At 36.9% G+C, this 18,777-nt stretch overlaps 1 protein-coding gene across 2 annotated transcripts in view; it reads right to left on the reverse strand.

The window, feature by feature from the left end:
• Positions 1-8,483: 8,483 nt before the first annotated feature.
• Positions 8,484-18,777, reverse strand: part of LOC127935585 (protein S100-A14) — a 102,655-nt gene continuing 92,361 nt past the window's right edge. The window contains exon 3 of one of the 2 annotated variants that reach the window (XM_052533590.1): positions 8,484-8,749. In XM_052533590.1, coding sequence (XP_052389550.1) covers positions 8,591-8,749 — 159 coding nt within the window. In that variant the 3' untranslated portion in view covers positions 8,484-8,590. The remainder of the gene's footprint in view (positions 8,750-18,777) is intronic. The other variant, XM_052533589.1, reaches the window with a different exon arrangement.

Genomic DNA, 18,777 nt, shown 5'->3' on the forward strand with positions numbered 1-18,777 from the left:
TATTTTTTTGTTATTTAATTATATATATGAAATGATGTCATTATGTTATGACATTTTTACAGATATTAACAATATTATTATTTATTTTAATAGTCCAGACCACAGGTTGAAAACCACTGGGTTAGAGAAAAATTTACTGTGTCATGGTATAACAGTAATACTCACTCTCTCAAGAAAGAAAGATGTAGTCTTGAGGGCAAATGGTGTGGAAAAACAGTATGTCCAGCTATAGACAGGCTCTAAAAACTGCCCAGGCCGAGCATATCCACAGGCCCATTTCAAATCTTCCATTTGTTTCAAAATGTTTTGAAAAAGTTGTGTTGCTCAATTGTGCTCCTTCCTGCAAAAAAATAAAATAATAATAATAAAAAAAAAAAAGATCTGTATGAAGAATTTCAGTCAGGTTTCTGGCCCCACCATAGCATAGAAACTGCAGTTGTTAAAATTACAAATGACTTGCTTCTTGCGTCAGATCAAGGCTGCATCTCATTGCTTGTTTTATTGATCTTAGTGCTGCGTTCAACACCATACATCATGACACACTCATAGATCGAATACAAAACTATACAGGTATTCAAGTGCAGGCTCTAAGAGGGTTTAGATCCTACCTGTCAGATCACTACCATTTGGTTTATTTAAATGGGGAGTCATCTCATTTATCACCAGTAAAATATGGAGTGCCACAAGGATCCATCCAAGGTCCTCTTCTATTTTCAATATACATGTTGCCCCTAGGTAATATTATTAGAAAATACGGGATTATTTTCCAGTTATGCTGATGATACTCAGCTATATATATCAATGATACCAGATGAAACTTCTAAATTATCTAAGCTAACAGAGTATGTTAAAAATGTAAAAGATTGGATGACCAAGGATTTTTTCCTATTAAATTAGGATAAGACAGAGATATTAATTATTGGACCAAAAAAACAGTACACAGAATCTACTAGACTACAGTTTGCAACTAGACGGATGTACTGTTACTTCCTGTATACTGTTACAAAAGTTTGGGTGTTACATTCGACAGCAACTTGTCTTTTGAAAACCATATTTCCCAAGTTACAAAAACTGCATTTATCCATCTTAGAAACATTGCCAAGCTACGAAACATGTTTCCTGTTTCTGATGCAGAAAAGCTAGTTCATGCATTCATGACCTCTAGACTGGACTATTGTAATGCATTTCTAGGTGGTTGTCCTGCATCATCAATAAACAAGCTACAGGTAGTCCAAAATGCAACGGCTAGAGTCCTTACCAGGTCAACAAAAAATTATCATAATACCCCAATTTTTCAGTCTCTGCACTGGCTACCTATTAAGTTCTGTATCAGTTAGAAATTATCATTACTTACCTATAAGGCCCTAATTGGGTTGACTCCTGCATACCTAACTCCACAGATGTAAATTAGCTTTACAGCTAACTCTGGTACAGGGCTTGAACTGTGCACGGTCCCTGTCAAATAAACTAAACTAGGATAGCAAAGTCTACTAAAGGAAGTAGAACTTTTTTGCACTTGGTTCCCAAACTCTGACATAGCCTTCCTTATAATGTTCGGGGTTCAGACACACTCTCTCTGTTTAAATCTAGATTAAAAATACATCTCTTTCGCCAAGCATTCAAATAGTGCATCTGATAATTTGTGACTGCAGTTGTATCTGATCAAATGAATAAATCATTATTCTTTAGTTTGGCACAGTGGATAAGACACATGCCAACATACCTACTATTAAACACATTTCTTACCTAAAAAACTTAATTTGTTATGCATGACAAAATTTGTGCACTATATCATGATAAAACACTTGAATAATACATTTGAACTGTATTGTTTATATGTTAACTTGAACTCTCCCTTTGTCTAGCTTTAAAATTAATCAAGAGGACTCTATCTTGGGTCACATGACCATAAATAATCAAAATACATACTTATAGTGACCATGCCATGTACCATTCGATAATGGTCTAGTACAGTGGTCGTTCACGAAGGGATTCACATGTTCACTTTTTTTTTTGAATGTCCCAACAAATGGTGACCCCTTCCTGAATTGCCTTTCAAGTGTGCAAAAAAATACTGTTTAGAGTTCACCCTGGTTCTCCCGAAGCATGGTTGAAGACAATGATGTATACAATTAAATCACTGAACTGGGCTCTAACAGAAATGGAGGCTCTTCCAGGATCCATTCACTACTAGCAGTGATTTACTGTTTTTTAGTGTATGGTGTCCGTTTACAAAGCCATTTTTTATGTTTGTAGCTCAAGAAGTAAAGGCAAATAAAATTAAAGCATAATAAAAATAACATAAACCATAAGCAAGTTGTTGAGATGAGTAAGTGTCATTGTACTCTGTATGGCTGCGTACACACTGTTAGCTGGGATTGACAACCACATTTACTTACAGAAGTCTCAAAATGCCCCACTCACACAGCAGCTTACAGTAGCATCTCGAATACTGTCTGTATGTGCAATGGAAGTCAAGACTGTATTCATAACAAGTAACCATAGCAACAATGACCGAAGTAATATCCAAGATGGGGACATCCATAAAACTGAAAACTCTTAATACATTTTGTCACAACAACATTCGTAACAAGCCGCAATTTCATCTGTCAAATCTTCAGTAACTGTGAGTGACAACTAGCTGTCCAGACCAGTTTCATTCACATAGCACAGGTTTTCTGAGAATGTGATTGTGAGTCCTGAAAAATTACAGATGTGAGTTGGGTTACAGAATACAATTGTTACCATCATCAATAACCGTACTGTGTGTGAATGTAACCGTATTCAAGGACTCAAATACAGACTCAAAACCATATTCTGCTACTGTGTGAATGTAGCCTACAGTATATGTCCTTTTTGTTTTGATGACAGGAAATATCATTGCTGGTGATGTGAAGTGTTTCACGCCTCTGTTGTTACCCATGCTCATTAGAGAGAACAAGGTTCTTCACCTCTCTGACTTTTGTTAAAACCTTAAATGGGTTTAGTTGATGTCAGCCCAGTAAAAAAGGAAGGCATGCTTTGGCTTTTATTATCATTTCTGCAGAGACCCAACATCAACATAATTAATTTCCTCAACTTTGTAAGGAAAATGGGCTATATGCTGAGTTTCATTTCATTTTTGTGGTGTGCTTTAGTTTATTTATATATGTATTTTTGGAGAAAAAAAAAACAGTGTTTTGCTCATATTGTGAGTGTATAAAAATTAAAGTAGACCGTTTTGAATGATGTCACGGTTTCTGTTAGTTTGGACTCTTTCTTTTTCATCATCCTTTGCCTTTGTCAATTTGTTGTCATAGTTATTAATTTGATATAGGCATTATATTCAGTTGTGTGTCTCATTATCCTAAGTATTTAAAGTTCTGTTCTGTGTCAGGTCAGTGTTTATGTAGTGTTGGATAGTTGGAACTTACCTTTAGGATCATTAAAGATTGTTATTTGTCAGCTTATTTTCTTTGTTGTGCACCTGTATGTACCAAATGTGTTGTTTTATATATATATATATTATATTTGTAAGTTTGTCCACTTACACCGATAAGAAGGGTCTGTAATTTTACAGTAGGTTTATTTTAATGTATAGAGATAGAATACCAACCAAAAACTCTAGAAAAAAAAAACATTTTCCATTTCAGTGAGTGAAATAAGTATTTGATCCCCAAGAAAAACATGATTTAGTACTTGGTGCAGAAACCCATAGAGGCAAGAAGTGTGTGTGTGTTTTGTAGTTGGTTACCAGGTTTGCACACATCTCAGGTGGGATTTTGTTAGTTCACCCAATAATCAAAATTATGTCATTAATAACTCTCCCTCATGTCGTTCCAAACCTGTGAGACCTCTGTTTATCTTCAGAACACAGTTTAAGTTATTTTATATTTAGTCAGAGAGCTCTGAGTCCCTCCCATTGAAACTGTGTGAACGGTATACTGTCCATGTCCAGAAAGGTAAGAAAAACATCATCAAAGTAGTCCATGTGACATCAGAGGGTCAGTTAGAATTTGTTGAAGCATCGAAAATACATTTTGGTCCAAAAATAGCAAACACGACGACTTTATTCAGCGTTGTCTTCTCTTCTGTCTGCACTTAAAAGGTACACTGACTGAACTGCTGTGAAGAGAGAACTGAAGATGAACACCGAGCCGAGCCGAATCTGGCTCGGCTTGGTGTTCATCTTCAGTTCTCTCTTCACAGCAGTTCAGTCAGTGTACCGTTTGAGTACATGAATTACTCCGGGATGTTGGTTTGTTTTAACTCAGAGGGAGTGTCAGCCACATTAAAAAAATTAACAGCTTAAGTCATTTGTGGATTAATGCTTATTGGAGACACGAACCAGCCCAGGACTTCCACATCGAGCATCTTCACCTCCAAGATCATCTGAGACCAGCCACCTGGACAGCTGCTGCAACAATCGGTTTGCATAACCAAATAATTTCTGCACAAACTGTCAGAAACCATCTTGAGTTGGCAAATGCTCACATTCGATGGTGTCTGGCACTTTGGAGAGGAGTTTTCTTCATGGATGAATCCCAGTATTCACTGTACACAGAGATGTATAAAGTACTAGAGACCCATACTTGAGTAAAAGTACAAGTGCTCTATCAAAAAAGTGACTTGAGTAGAAGTTGAAGTGCTCTTTAAGCACCACACTTAAGTAGAAGTACTAAAGTATTCAACATTTTTTGTACTTAAGTATTGCAAGTAGTCTATTTTAAAACTTACTACTCAAGTACTGAAAGTAAAAGTAGAAATATTGTGTTATGTAGCTATTAAAGAAAGTAGTCAAAAGTTTGAACATATTGTTTTTACTATTTCAAATGATTAACCTAATGGACAATCACAATTCCTTTGACTGTAACTTCTTGTAAACAAAAAACAGTTATTAGGGGTAGTTAGCCCAATTTGCAAAATTATGTCATTAATAACTTACCCTCATGTTGTTTCAAACCCTTAAGACATCAGAGAGTCATTTAGAATTTTTTGAAGCATCGAAAATACATTTTGGTCCAAAAATAGCAAAAACTATGACTTTATTCAGGATTGTCTTCTCTTCCGTGTCTGTTGTGAGACAGTTAAAAACAAAGCAGTTTGTGATATCTGGTTCGCGAACGAATCATTCGATGTAACCGGATCTTTTTTAAACAGTTCACCAAATCGAACTGAATCGTTTTAAACGGTTCGCATCTCCAATACGCATTAATCCACAGATGAATTAAGCTGTTAACTTGTTTAATGTGTCTGACACTCCCTCTGAGTTAAAACAAACCAATATCCCGGAGTAAATCATTAGGCTTGTTCGACTTCACGCAGCTCTGCGCAAACCGATCGTCGGCTGACTTGAAGCAGTGCATGACGGTTAGATATTTTGTCCAACTTGATACAGCGCTGACGCCACATGACTGTGACGTGTGCCATCAAAGTACCGCGAGAGCGATTCGAGAGTAGCCGGAGAACTCAGCCAGCGCAGCTTCTGAAGAGCGGCTGCACAGGTTCTGATGACGACACAACTGATCCACGATTGGCTGGATTCACTGATGACACCGATGACGTGCGTTTCAAATTTATTGCGAGTCCACTTCAGTTTCAGAAATTCTCATATGGACTTTTAAAACAGTTCAATACGTTTTTATGTCGTCTTCATCTTATAAATCATATTTATTAAATATTGTTTTACTGTATTTACTTTATTGTTAATATAAAGTTTGTGTATGTTTATTTTGCATGACTTTCTTTTTTATACAGACCTTTAACAGTATTCAGCAGCATAACCTATTAAAATGAGCATTTTTAATAACTAAAATGTTAATCTTAAAAACATACAATCTATTGTGGTCATAAATGTATGCTCCTATACAAATGATACAAAATACATTATGTTCCTCCATTTGTTTGGTTACTTCATATTGTCTAGTTTATTTAGCTGTTTTTATACTATACCTGCATGTGGTTAGCAAACTGTTAACAACTTGCTTTAACTTCAACTTAACAACTTGACAACATTCTGTTCCCTTTCAAATGGTTAGTTTAAATCACAATATAAATCCAACAGAATTGAGTGTCTGACACACAGAGTGTCTGAACCGAAGTGATTCTTTTGGTGATTGATTCTGAACTGATTCTGTGTTAATGTTATAAGCCCAGGTGCAGTCAACGCCAATGACGCCATTGCGTCGAGCGCAAAAGAATCGGTGAACTGTTTTCTTCAACTGGTATTGAATCGAACTGTCAGAAAGAACTAACGTTACTGGTCATCCGAGAACCGATGCAACCGGTTCTTGACTCGTGAACGAGTCATTATCTGGCTCGGCTCGGTGTTCATCTCTCTCTTCACAGCAGTTCAGTCAGCATGCGCAGTCTTCTTAATCTCTTGATTCGCTCAATGATGTGCCAGCTTCATCAAACCTGCCATCTACAGTTCTGGCAGTGGTTTGTAATGGAATGATTCGTAACATTTTTATAATTGTAACGAGTAACGATGCAGCACATAAAAAAAATATCGGAGTAAAAGTATTAAACTCAGCGAAAATATGTACTGAAGTAAAAGTGGAAGTAGGAGAAAAAAATAATACTCTAGTAAAGTACAGATACCGCCTTATAGTACTTAAGTACAGTAGTGAAGTAGTTCTACTTCGTTACTATACATCTCTGACTGTACAGGGCAGATGGCAGACAGCGTGTATGGCATCATGTGGGTGAGTGGTTTGCTGATGTCAACGTTGTGGATCAAGTGGCCCATGGTGGTGGTGGGGTTATGGTATGGCAGGCACATGTTATGGACAATGAACACAGGTGAAGTGTATTGATGGCATTTTGAATGCACAGAGATACCGTGACGAGATCCTGAGGCCTATTGTTGTGCCATTCACCCATGACCATCACCTCATGTTGCAGCATGATGATGCACGGCCCCATGTTGCAAGGATCTGTACACATTTCCTGGAAGCTGGAAACATCCCAGTTCTTGCATGGCCAGCATACTCACCAGACATGTCACCCACACCTGGGCAATAATCATGCTGTCTAATCAACATCTTGACTGACCTTTAGGCAAAAGGAAAAGTGCTCATTAAGACTCACTTTAGACAGATTTGTAAACAATATTTGAGAGAAATAGGCTTTTTGTGTATATAAAAAAAATCTTAGATCTTTTGTTGTTGAAAAGCATGTTGTTTTTATACTTTTGTTCAGTGTCCATGTATACATATACATGGATTGCACTTGAAACTGGCAATACTTACTCTTATATTTGACCAAAATCAATGATTATTGTTCAGTAAAAATAATGGTTGTTGGGCGGTATATATAAATTGTAGGGTGTTTACTTTGAAAATCCATTACTTAAAATTTAAGTGCATATTTAGGACCATATATGGGTAATTTTCATTGTATTGTGCAAAAAAAAAAAAAAATGCATGCAAAAGTTAGGCTTAATTCAACAAGACAAACAGTCTATGAAGTGTTAATTCTGTGGGGCTATTTTGACAAGAAAATTGTGGTGAGTGCCTACACCAACTGTGAAAATTGGTTGCGGCAAACTTGTTTACCACAATGGAAGTATTGGTCTGTTCATCTGCAAACTTAGCTGGATGTCTACAGTAAATGCAAATTTTGCAACATTTGCAAAAAAGTATCTTCCAATTCAATTAATTTTCAGATCTATATAGACAAGTGTGGAACTGGCTTTACAGCAAAAAGGGACAATGCAAGAGGATAGGAATGCATTTAGACTTGGTGTATGTTGTCTGTGTGGTTACCAACACTTTGTGGTGAAGGCAATTCTCATGAAATCCTACACTGTAAAAATAATATTAATAATAAACAACAACAACAAAACCTGCAACCTCATTCAGCATCGTTCTTAAGAGTAAGAGATAAGACTATTGCCATATAGTTATAGATGTAATAATTAACATTTAAGATATAATACTCTCTATAGCTACTGAATTTAGATTTTTATTTTTGTCAGAAATGACCGTTACATCTTTATAAAGCTTTTTTTGAGAATTATACATTGTGAGAATTATACATTTTGATTAAAAAAAAAAAAAAAAAAAAAAAAAATCAAGGAATGTTTTTTTATATGACTTTTATTAGACAATATTTCAGGGTGTTATTGATTTTTAACAGTATTATAAAATATAAATATTTTTTTTTTTTTTTTTTGCATAAAACCAATCAGTACATATCTATGTCTTGAAATGTCACAAATCTTAGAGTATTATGGCAGTAAGTTTAAATGTAGTGTTTTAACAAAAATAATAATAATAATAATAATAATAATAATAATAATAATAATTTATTTATTATTGACTAAGAAACACTTGTTAAATGCACTTGTGGGAAGCTTAAACTCCATTTGCAACTGAAAACAAATTGGACTCCAATTATGGAATATGAAGTAGTTAACTGGTTTGTACATTAAAAATTACATTTACATTTTGTTTTTAATGTTATTTTTATTTTTATTTTATTTTTATTATTTTTAATTTTATTTATTGGAATGCTTAGAAAGAAAAGTTAGTGTTTTGTTTGGAGATGAGAGGTTCTGGATAAATGCAGAGACACAGAGAGACCAGATGCAGTTGAAGCCCATGACTCATAGTAAAAGGCAGGTGCATTTAGACAGCTTCTCGTTGCTCAGCAGACCATGCTGGTTTGTGGCCAAATTCTGGATCAGGCTCCAGAAGTGTTTGAAGCTGATGCCTTCCCCATCTTTCACACCCATTTGTTTCATCACATCTCCAAAATTATCCGACTAGAGAAAAAAATAAATAAATAATAGAGAGAGAGAGAGAGAGAGAGAGAGAGAGAGAGAGAGAGAAACTCATTGTTATTCATGTATTCTGTCAACATTTAACCCATTTCACAAAGGTTTTCAACTTTTGCATTTGAAAATGAGCACTTTGTCGTCCTCATGTGTTGGTCTCTATGGCTTCATAATAAATATACTTTTAGGAGTCTTTTAATTAATTAATTAATTGTATTTATTTATTTATCTTGCTAAGATACTTTTTCTCTAAGTCTATACATTCTGTACGGTTTTTTACTATTTTGTTACAACATGAACTGTGAGCAGAATTACATCAGAACTGAAGTATGGATCACTGAAGTATTGTTCAAATGTCACAGTATCATATATCTCAAAGCACCAGACCTTCATTTAGCTAAAAGAAAAACAAAATCTACTATGTCAGAGGTTCTCCCTCAACCTGTAGAAGGCCTGCCATAACATGACATTATACCGACTTTAGCTGAAGAGCGAGTCGGCCTGACTGCAGGAGAGATGATGTATCCTTCAGATCAACAGTAGCCATCATTTCACTCCTTCACTGGAGCCACACCTCGTGTTGTTCTCTGGCTCAACCTGAGCTCAAACTGATCTGTGTAATCAGACCACACCTCTATCTAAGGCAAACAACTCTGGGAAACATTCTCTGTGAAACCAACCAGTCCTTCAGACTGAAAGAAGTTTAATTATAGTAAAAAAAAATTACGGCAGTCGTGGTTGCCAAAACTTTTCCATAATAAATATACTGTAGCGACAAAATGACGGGCAATAAGAGGACGATATATATATATATATATATATATATTTAACACCAAATCATATAAAGTTCCTGTTTGTATATGACATAAACCTGTTAATGCTACTGAAATTAGTTAAATAAACCAATGCTAACAATAAAAATTGCAATAGCGTGCTGGCTTTAAAGTTTAAAGTAGGCCAGTAATAACAAAGACACAGTGCTCTGTGTTTCCCACACAAAGACAAAACACGACCAGAGTAACACACAGGCCTTAAAACAAAGCAAAAAAAAAAAAAAATTACAACAATGTTTCTATAAGGTTATCACTTAACTGGTTTCGTTCTTTACATTATCTCCCACTGAAATTATGAACAGTTGTTACGCTTTAACAATAATAAAGCTTAGAACAATCACAGGAAATGAGTAATAACTGTTTTGAGTCATTGGAATCTGTTGGAATGAATAGCAGCATGGGTTTTACCTTGATTAAAGTTGGCAGCTGGGAGGAGAGGAGGCTCTTGAACTCATCTGCCTTCAGTGTAGGCCGATTATCAGAAGAAGCAGCATGGAAGTTTCTGACCAAGGGGTTAATGGCCTTCTCAAGGTCAGAATAAATGCAGAAGTAAGAGAGTATAGACGTTGTGTATAGATGAAGACAGATACTTATATAGAAGAATAGTATAGGTGGGGGTTTTACTAGAAAAGTAAAGGGTTTTAGTTAAAAGCAAAAAGGGTTTCATAGATGAATGTCATGGGAGAACCTGTTTAAAGGGATACTCCACACCGAAATGAAAAATGTATCATTAATTTCTTACCCCATGTCGTTCCAAACCTGTTAAAGCTTTGTTCGTCTTCGGAACACAGTTTAAGGTATTTTGGATGAAAAATATCTCTCCAGATCAGAGTAGAGCCATTTTTGCAAATCTGAGCTATATGCAGATGGCGTACACTCCACACTGCGCTGATGCGTTGTTTGCTTTCAAACCAAAGCGTAAATACACGCAAAAAGCGAATTCTTGTGGCGCGGCTGATAAAGAAGTGCATACGCCGTCTGCATACAGCTCAGATTTGCCAAAATGGTGCTACGCTGATTTGGAGAGGCACAGAGGAGAGAAATCGTTGAACAAAGTCGTTATTTTTGTTTTCTTCGTACAAAAAGTAGTCTCGTCACTTCATAACTTTACAGTCGAATCACTGATGGCAGATGGATTATTCTGACGATGTCTTTCATATGTTCCTGGACCTTAACATTTGTCAGTCTATGGGACAGTCACAAGCCTCCTGGTTTTCATACAAAATATCTTTAATTGTGTTCCAAAGATGAACAAAGCGTTTACAGGTTTGGAACGACATGGGGGAAAGTGAATTTTTCATTTTGATTTTGGAATAGAGTATCCCTTTAAGCTTCTCAAAGAACTTTTTCTTCTACTGTATAGTTCTTTAGAAAACCACAAATGTATTGAAACTTTAAAGAGCCTAGAAACAAATAAACAGATTTGGAGAGCTTTTTTGCTCAATGTCTATCATAATTAAACTGAAAAATTAAAACATGAAAAATGCTATGACAGTATGTACTTATTTCAGTTTTGGACTTTTGATATCTGTCCTTGTCTTTTATAATCAAGCAATGAACATTAAGACTGAAGCAATCATGTGCATCTGTTTTCATACTGATCAGTCACCACTAAAAGATCGAAAAACATGTGCTTTTACTTTTTCTCTCCAAGACTATCAGTACAAAGGATTCTGTAAACTGTGTCTATTCAAACCTTGTTGCTCTCAGACAATTATGCAGTACAGTACCCAAAATACCTGCATGCCAGGCCATGAAATGCATTATTTACTATAGCTGTGCATTAATGATGGAAACCATTTCCCTGTTTTCTGAAATACATTTACTGTATGGTGTTGAAATGCATAAAAACTGTGGTTACAATAGTAAACTGTTACTATGTTACCCCAAACATAGTTCTCCTCTGACCAGACGAAACCAGCAGTTCAATTCCAGGCTGCAGCAAAGTCAGATTTTAAATACTGTTGCTTTCTGAGTGCCATATACAAAAATACCAACTCATAACTCCACGAGCAAGGTTAGTCAAAAGATATAGTCTGATTCTACGTTATGTCAAATGTTTAATAGAGCTCTCCAACTGATTCATGGGTTTAGGTATTATTTACACATGAAAGATTGTAATGGATTGTTTTGATTATGGACTCATTTCAGTTGTGAGAATCTGCTGTAAATAATGATATTTTTCACAATCAGAGCATGTTTTATGAAGTTATAAAGGTAAAAACCATGAGAATATTGCAGCATGTGTGCAGTAGGAGTTTTATGTGTTATAATTTGATGACGAATATCTTCAGATCTAAATGACAGATTATTGTATAATTGGGCTCATTTTAATCAAGAGAATTTGTTGAAAATAATGAAGCAATTTTCCATGATCTATGCATGTTTCATGAAGTTATGAATGAAAACGAAACGCGAAGCATCAAGCTGTTTTTCTTTGCAGCCTCAGTGTGCCAGTCTGCTTTCATGTGTCACAGCTCTATAAATGAAATCTTTCGATCTGATCAAAGGATCTATGCATGTTTGGTGAAGTTAAGAGCTAAAGCCACATGGGCCTGAATCCTGTGTTATAGCTTTATGAAATATATCTTTAGATCTAAACTATGTTTTATGGTGAGTTTCGACAGTTTTTAATCTGTAAATAGTGACGTGTCTTTTTTATAATATAGCCTATGCATGTTTCATGAAGTTATGAGTGAAAAGCCTACATGACAGCTACCATAGATTTTTAGCTAAACTACATGCTCTCTGTGCAGTTTAATGTGTGTTATAAATTTATGAGGAAAATCTTTAGATATAAATGACAGATAGTTTTGGGCTCTTTTTAATCAGGAGAATCTACTCTAAATGATGGTGCATAATTTTACACTGAAATCTTGTTTTATGAAGTTACAAATAAAACGGTGACATCAATAGGCTATAGGCCTATTATTATTACTATTATTATTATTATTATTATTATTATTATCATTATTATATGGGTCTGGGATTTACTTCTTGTACAAAACTTGCTCCAGTTTATTCAAAGGGCTCTAAAGTCCTGATGTGGGCCGGGCCTCCAGTCTGTTTAGACCTCTCCTTACTTTTATATTTTAAACATTCATCGCGATGAAAAAAAAAAAAAACTGGCTGTGCTGGTGGAAACAACACGGGACCGTGATGGCACAACTGTAAAGGGTGCCATCATTGTGTCCCGCAGCAGCACAGCTGAACAGTTTTGTGTTCAAATAATAGGCTTAAGCTTTTTTTATATATATATATATATATATATTTAGAAATATTAGAGTACATGGCAAAATTATTATTATTATATATTTTATTTTATCAGCAAATGTCTTGGCACTACTTTGGAGTTGATCAACATAAATGCACTGTAATGCTAAGACTCTAAGCTTTCAAATTATATCTATTTTTTCTTGATTTTAATTCAGCAGTTTGAAAAATCTGATTAGTAATATTGATGCGATGGGGGGTTGGGGGGGGGGGGGGGGTTCACGGTGGTACGTAGCAGTAGAATACTTCTGTTGTCCTGACCCTAGTACAAGCTCTCATTGTAATCCTGAAAGTCTTAAAGGTCCCCTTCTTCGTGATCCCATGTTTTAAACTTTAGTTAGTGTGTAATGTTGTTGTTAGAGTATAAATAATATCTGTAAAATTCTAAAGCTCAAAGTTCAATGTCAAGCGAGATATTTTATTTAACAGAATTCGCCTACAAAAAACGACCTGTTTGGACTACAGCCCTCTAGTTCCTGCAGTAATGACGTCACTAAAACAGTTTTTAGACTAACCTCCGTCCACATGAATTCACAAAAGGCGTGGCCTTGTTGCGCTCCGACTGGAGAAGGAGGAAGAGCTGCATTTGTGTTTGCCATGTGTTGAAACTCTGTTATTTTCATCTCGGAGTCCAATCATCTTTGTTTGGGCGTCCCAGGGACGCTGTACTTGGAGATTAATGGTTACAATTTATGTTTAACTCAGTCCCTGAAAATGATAATCCACATGTAAAACTATGTGCAGCACATTTTGCTGAGGACAGCTTGCTGAGGACAACTTCCTCAATCTCAATCAGTTTAATGCCGGATTCGAAAAATTATTATTCTTGAAAGATGGAGCAGTTCCCTCTTTGTCTGGAGAAGGCGTTATTAATGGACCACAACCGGTAAGTGTATTTTATTATTTAAGTTGGTGCGTTTAACAGTTTCTGTAACTTTCTACACAAAGGGCAATGCTGTTTAGCTTTGTTAACTAAATGTTAGGGCTGTGCAAAAAACAAATGTGATTTTAATGCGCATCTCGTCAGTAAAAACGCTCCTGTGATTATAAGTACATCTCCAGCACATGCTCCTGCTTCTCAAAATTACTCCAAAACGAGTCCAATCGCATTACCAAGAGGTCAGCCTGCCCTAAGCTGGTGTCGAAACACAACACAGGAACCACTGGCCCAATCAGAAATCGTTACGTATTTCTGAAGGAGGGACTTTATAGAACAAGGAAGTTATCAGCCCATTTTTATGATAGTGAAAACACGCGTATTTAACGTGTTGTTGGCGCGTTAAAATTTCACGTGTATTTTACCCTTTTGGCCTTCCATATTTTATCAATTAAGCCGTTGTTCAGGGCGGAGCATACATGAGTATTCATGAATTTCTTGTTTTGCGTTAAAGCGACTCTGACAATATTAGTGCGTTGAAACTGAAACAAATGATTTTCAAAAAGGTATGTTTTAGCGTAGAATGACATTATGCTTAGTTTATTGTCGTTTTTATTACTATTGTTAATATGCAAAATAATTAATAGATTGTGTCATGGTTAGTGATTTTTGATATGATTTGCCTGAGGTAGGCTATATGCTCCAAATGAGCCTACAATATGTAGCAGTTTTATAATGTTCTTATTTGACATAAATAAGAGTCCTTAAAATGTGTTGTTTCATAACTTTGCCAAAATGTATCTGTTGTGCCATAAAATGTATTATGATTATTCTGTATCATTCTTAATCGTTTACTCAATCATTCAAAATATATTTTTAATAAAGCAAAAGCTGAATGTTTTTTTTTTTTATATAAACATTATTAATCGCTGTATTTATTTATTTTACACCAAAATTATACTTTTAGTAGATAAAATGCACAATATAGTTAAAAAATAAAAATAAAAATGTCTTTATAAACATTATTTAGTATTTAATCATATAATTCATTGTGGTGCACTTGAAAATCATCTTGACTCAAATGTGTATTGGTCAAGGTTTGAAATCCACAAACTTGCAGTACTTTAAAAATGTTTTGCTTATTTTCTACAAACTTATAACAATTAAAATGTTTTGTAGTTTAATAACAAATGGCTAATCAAACCATACAATAATTTGTTTATTCTCATTTCAAAGATAGATTGCTTTTGCTGAATAAAGACTTCAACTGATTCTGTGTTAAACGTTTTATTAACAGATGTGGTGAAGGCATTACATAAATGACATTTACTACACACCTGTATGAATATAAAATACATGGTCATGTTTTGGAAAAAAAAATGCTGAAAGCTACACAAGGGTTTACTTGTATATGTGTTTAGGGATAGGCCTACTGATCAACACAAGCAAGCACATAAGATTTCTGTTGTAAGTAAATTATTAAATACATTATTAAAGTAAATTCCTATATGAACAACAAATGGGAAACAGAGATTTAAACACCATGAACAAACTCAATGAAATCAGTCCAAATGTTGGGAGAAGAAACATGCTTCCAAATCAATGGGACCAGATTGTTTATATCCACTGCAGAATAATCCATTCAAGAATGACCCACATGTTTGTAATATTAATAGAATATTCACCAACATGATCTTTTTTTTACAATATTTTGTAAAATTTTCAGATAAAAATAAATAAATAAAATAAAAAGTTAATTCTGAAAATGTTTACCCATGTATGTGTGCAATAGTGGCCTTATATATAGCTTGAGAAAATGTAAGTCTCCCCCATTAGAAGAGCTTCTGCAAACTAGGAAAAAAATAACAGGCTAAGGTGCAAGTATCAAGCTGATTTGGAACAGATATATTAATTGCAAACAAACAGCTTCTCAACATGAACTGTAGGCTGTCATGCACTTCCATGTGACACCTTTTTTTTAAGGAGAAAAAAGTTAAATGTTACTTCATAAGAGTCTTTATATTGTTCTTTATTTGTTTACAGTCTTACAATTCAGTGAGTTTTTAGCAAGTTTGTGTCACCATATGCTACACAACTCCAAAAGACTATACTTATTAAAAGAGATACTTATCAGATGACATAATTTTAATAGCAAAACAGAGGAATATGAGAAAATATTTAACAGCTGCTGGCCCATTTTCTTGTAGCGTATTCTAACGATGGGCTGCCTCTGGCAAATTAGTGCTGTAATCACTGAGTAAACATTTAAAACAGCAAACAATAACATTTTGTGCACAAACGAACAATTATATTCTACATTTGCTTATCTTCATCCGAGGCTGAAACGTAATTAGCCTACCTTGTTGAACAGTTTTTGTGATCCGGTGAAAACGCACTAATATTTTCAGAGTCGCTTTAACGCGAATCAGGAAACTCATGAATATTCATGTATGCTCCGCCCAGCATCACCGGAATTCCCAGAAATTGATAGGTTAATTGCGTAACCCGGTTCTCTTATAGCATTAAGTGACGTGTCTCACTATGGGATACGCCCCTTCCGCGTATTCCTCAGAAGCCCAATTCCATTACGCCAGCCCCAATTGGCTGGCAGACATGACGTTGCGTCAGGGAGTGGCTCCCTCCTCTCAGTATAAAAGGAGCGACGCAACATCATTACGACATTCAAAACAAGCACACCTCTTCCTTGCTTCACACAGCAAGGAGGGTGATCTGGTGATACACCTCACTTAATGCTATCAGAGAACTGGGGTTACGCAAGTAACCTATCGTTCTCTTTCAAGCATATGTTTCTGTAACTCCCATATTGCCAGATAGCCTGTCTCGAAGTCTCCTGCCAACCAAAGAACTATTACTGGGCTGATTAACACTTAAGATCCAACGCTCAAAATGGCATGTGCAAAGGTTTGAGCTGTAACATCCATTTTATAGAACCTCGCAAATGTGTGCGGTGAGGACCAACTCGACGCATCACAACTATCTTGTAACATAACTCCTTTGAAGAGGGCCCATGTCGTCAACATTTCTCTTGTTGAATGAGCATGTAAACCAGACGGAGGCGTAAGACCCTTACTGGAATATGCAAGAGAAATTGTCTCTAATTGTCTTTAGTAATCGGCTTCCCCATACGCGGCTTCACCCAAGACACAAACAGCTGAACTCTCTGAACCCTTTAGTCCTCTCCATGTAAATGCGTAAAGCACGCACTGGACATAACGTATTCAGCCTTTGCTGTTCTGCTGAAGCAAAAGGCGATGGGTTAAAGGCTCTTAACTTGAGAGGAACAATATAATTGACCACTTTGGGCATAAAAGCAGGATTAGGTTTCAAAAACACCCCTGCGTCCCCTGGCATAAACTGCGTACATGCTGAATTCAACAGAAAGTGCATGAATTTCACTTATGCGCTTCGCTGAAGCCAAATCTAACAGCAGTGCTGTCTTAAACGACAATAATTTCAGGTCAGCTTTGTCCAGTGGCTCAAATGGAGTCACTGAATGTGAATCAAGCACCAGAACCAGATCCCATGACGGAGAGATCGGTTTTGAGACTGGCAAAGCACGACGCGCACCCTTCATAAACCGGCACACCAACGGGTGCTGCCCCAGAGTTTTGTTATCAAAACCTACATGACAGGCAGATATAGTGGCCAGAAATACCTTTATTGTCGAGAATGCTTTACCCTGATCTATCATATCCTGCAGAAATGATAGAATCACTGCCACTGAACACTGAAAGGGAATTACGTGTCTAGCCGCTCACCAACGCTCAAACACGCCCCATTTACATTCATAGAGTGAACGAGTGGACATGGCCCTAGATTTCTGTATAGTTCTTATAACACTGTCTGGCAGACCAGCCACATTCGTAATTAACCACTCACTGGCCAGCCCACAGTGCCAGGCGCTCTGGATGAGGATGAAATATCTCCCCTCCCGCCTGTGACAGCAGATCCCTGCACTGTGGCAGGGACCATGGCTCTGCGTACAGCATATGCATGATCTCCGCCAGCCAGAATTTCCCTGGCCACCGCGGTGCTATCAGTATTTTTCTCAGGCCCTCCTCCCTCACTCTGTGAAGGGCTGGAGATATCAACGCAATCAGTGAGAACGTGTATAGGAGAATGCGAGGCCACTCGTGCGCCAGTGCGTCCTTTTCCCAGAGGCGCGCTCTGATCCTTCAGAGAGAAGAACAGAGGGCATTGAGCATTGTCCTGCAACACGAACAGATCCACTGTCGCTCTGCCAAATATGCTCCAAATCTGACCAATCACTTCCGTGTTCAGCTTCCACTCTCCATAAAGGGGATTTCCCCTCGACAGCAGATCTGCACCCCAGTTCATGATGCCTTGTACGTGTGTCGCTCTCAGGGATAAAAGACTGGCACTGCTCCACAAAATCAGTTTGCGTGCTAACATGTGTAAAGGGAGTGATCTGAGACCTCCCTGTCTGTTTATGTATGCCACAACAGTAGTGTTGTCCGTTCTCACGACAACATGATGTCCTTTCAGAAAAGGAAGAAAATGCTTCAACGTTAGAAAGACGGCCAGCATTTCCAAGTAGTTTATGTGACAGTGGCTGAGATGGGGACCCCATCTCCCATTCCCTGCCCTGCCCTCGTGAATGCCAGGCTGGTTTCTGCTCTGGCACTCCACTCTGAACTGAGCTGTAGCCTGCGCAAAAGTCTGCCGAGGAGGTGGCGGGGGCACAGTCTGCATCAGTGTCAACGCTGAACCAAAAATGCCTTCTGCGATGACCGGTGCATCTAAGATGGTTTCCTTCTCTCTGTCGGAGAGATTCGCCAAATTAAGCCAGCGTCCTCTCTCCTGAATGACCATTGTGGCCATGGCCTTGCCCTCTGCCTGAATGGCACATCTCTGAAGACGGAGCGAGATATCTATGACAACACAGTTTTCTTCCCACTGTGTCTGACTTGGCATGTCAAACACCTTGTCTTGTAACTCCGCCTGGTATGACGTGAGCAGAGAGATGGCGTTCATGGCCTGGACTGAGAGAG

Source organism: Carassius gibelio, chromosome A19 (genome assembly GCF_023724105.1).
Source record: "Carassius gibelio isolate Cgi1373 ecotype wild population from Czech Republic chromosome A19, carGib1.2-hapl.c, whole genome shotgun sequence".
NCBI lineage: Eukaryota > Metazoa > Chordata > Actinopteri > Cypriniformes > Cyprinidae > Carassius > Carassius gibelio.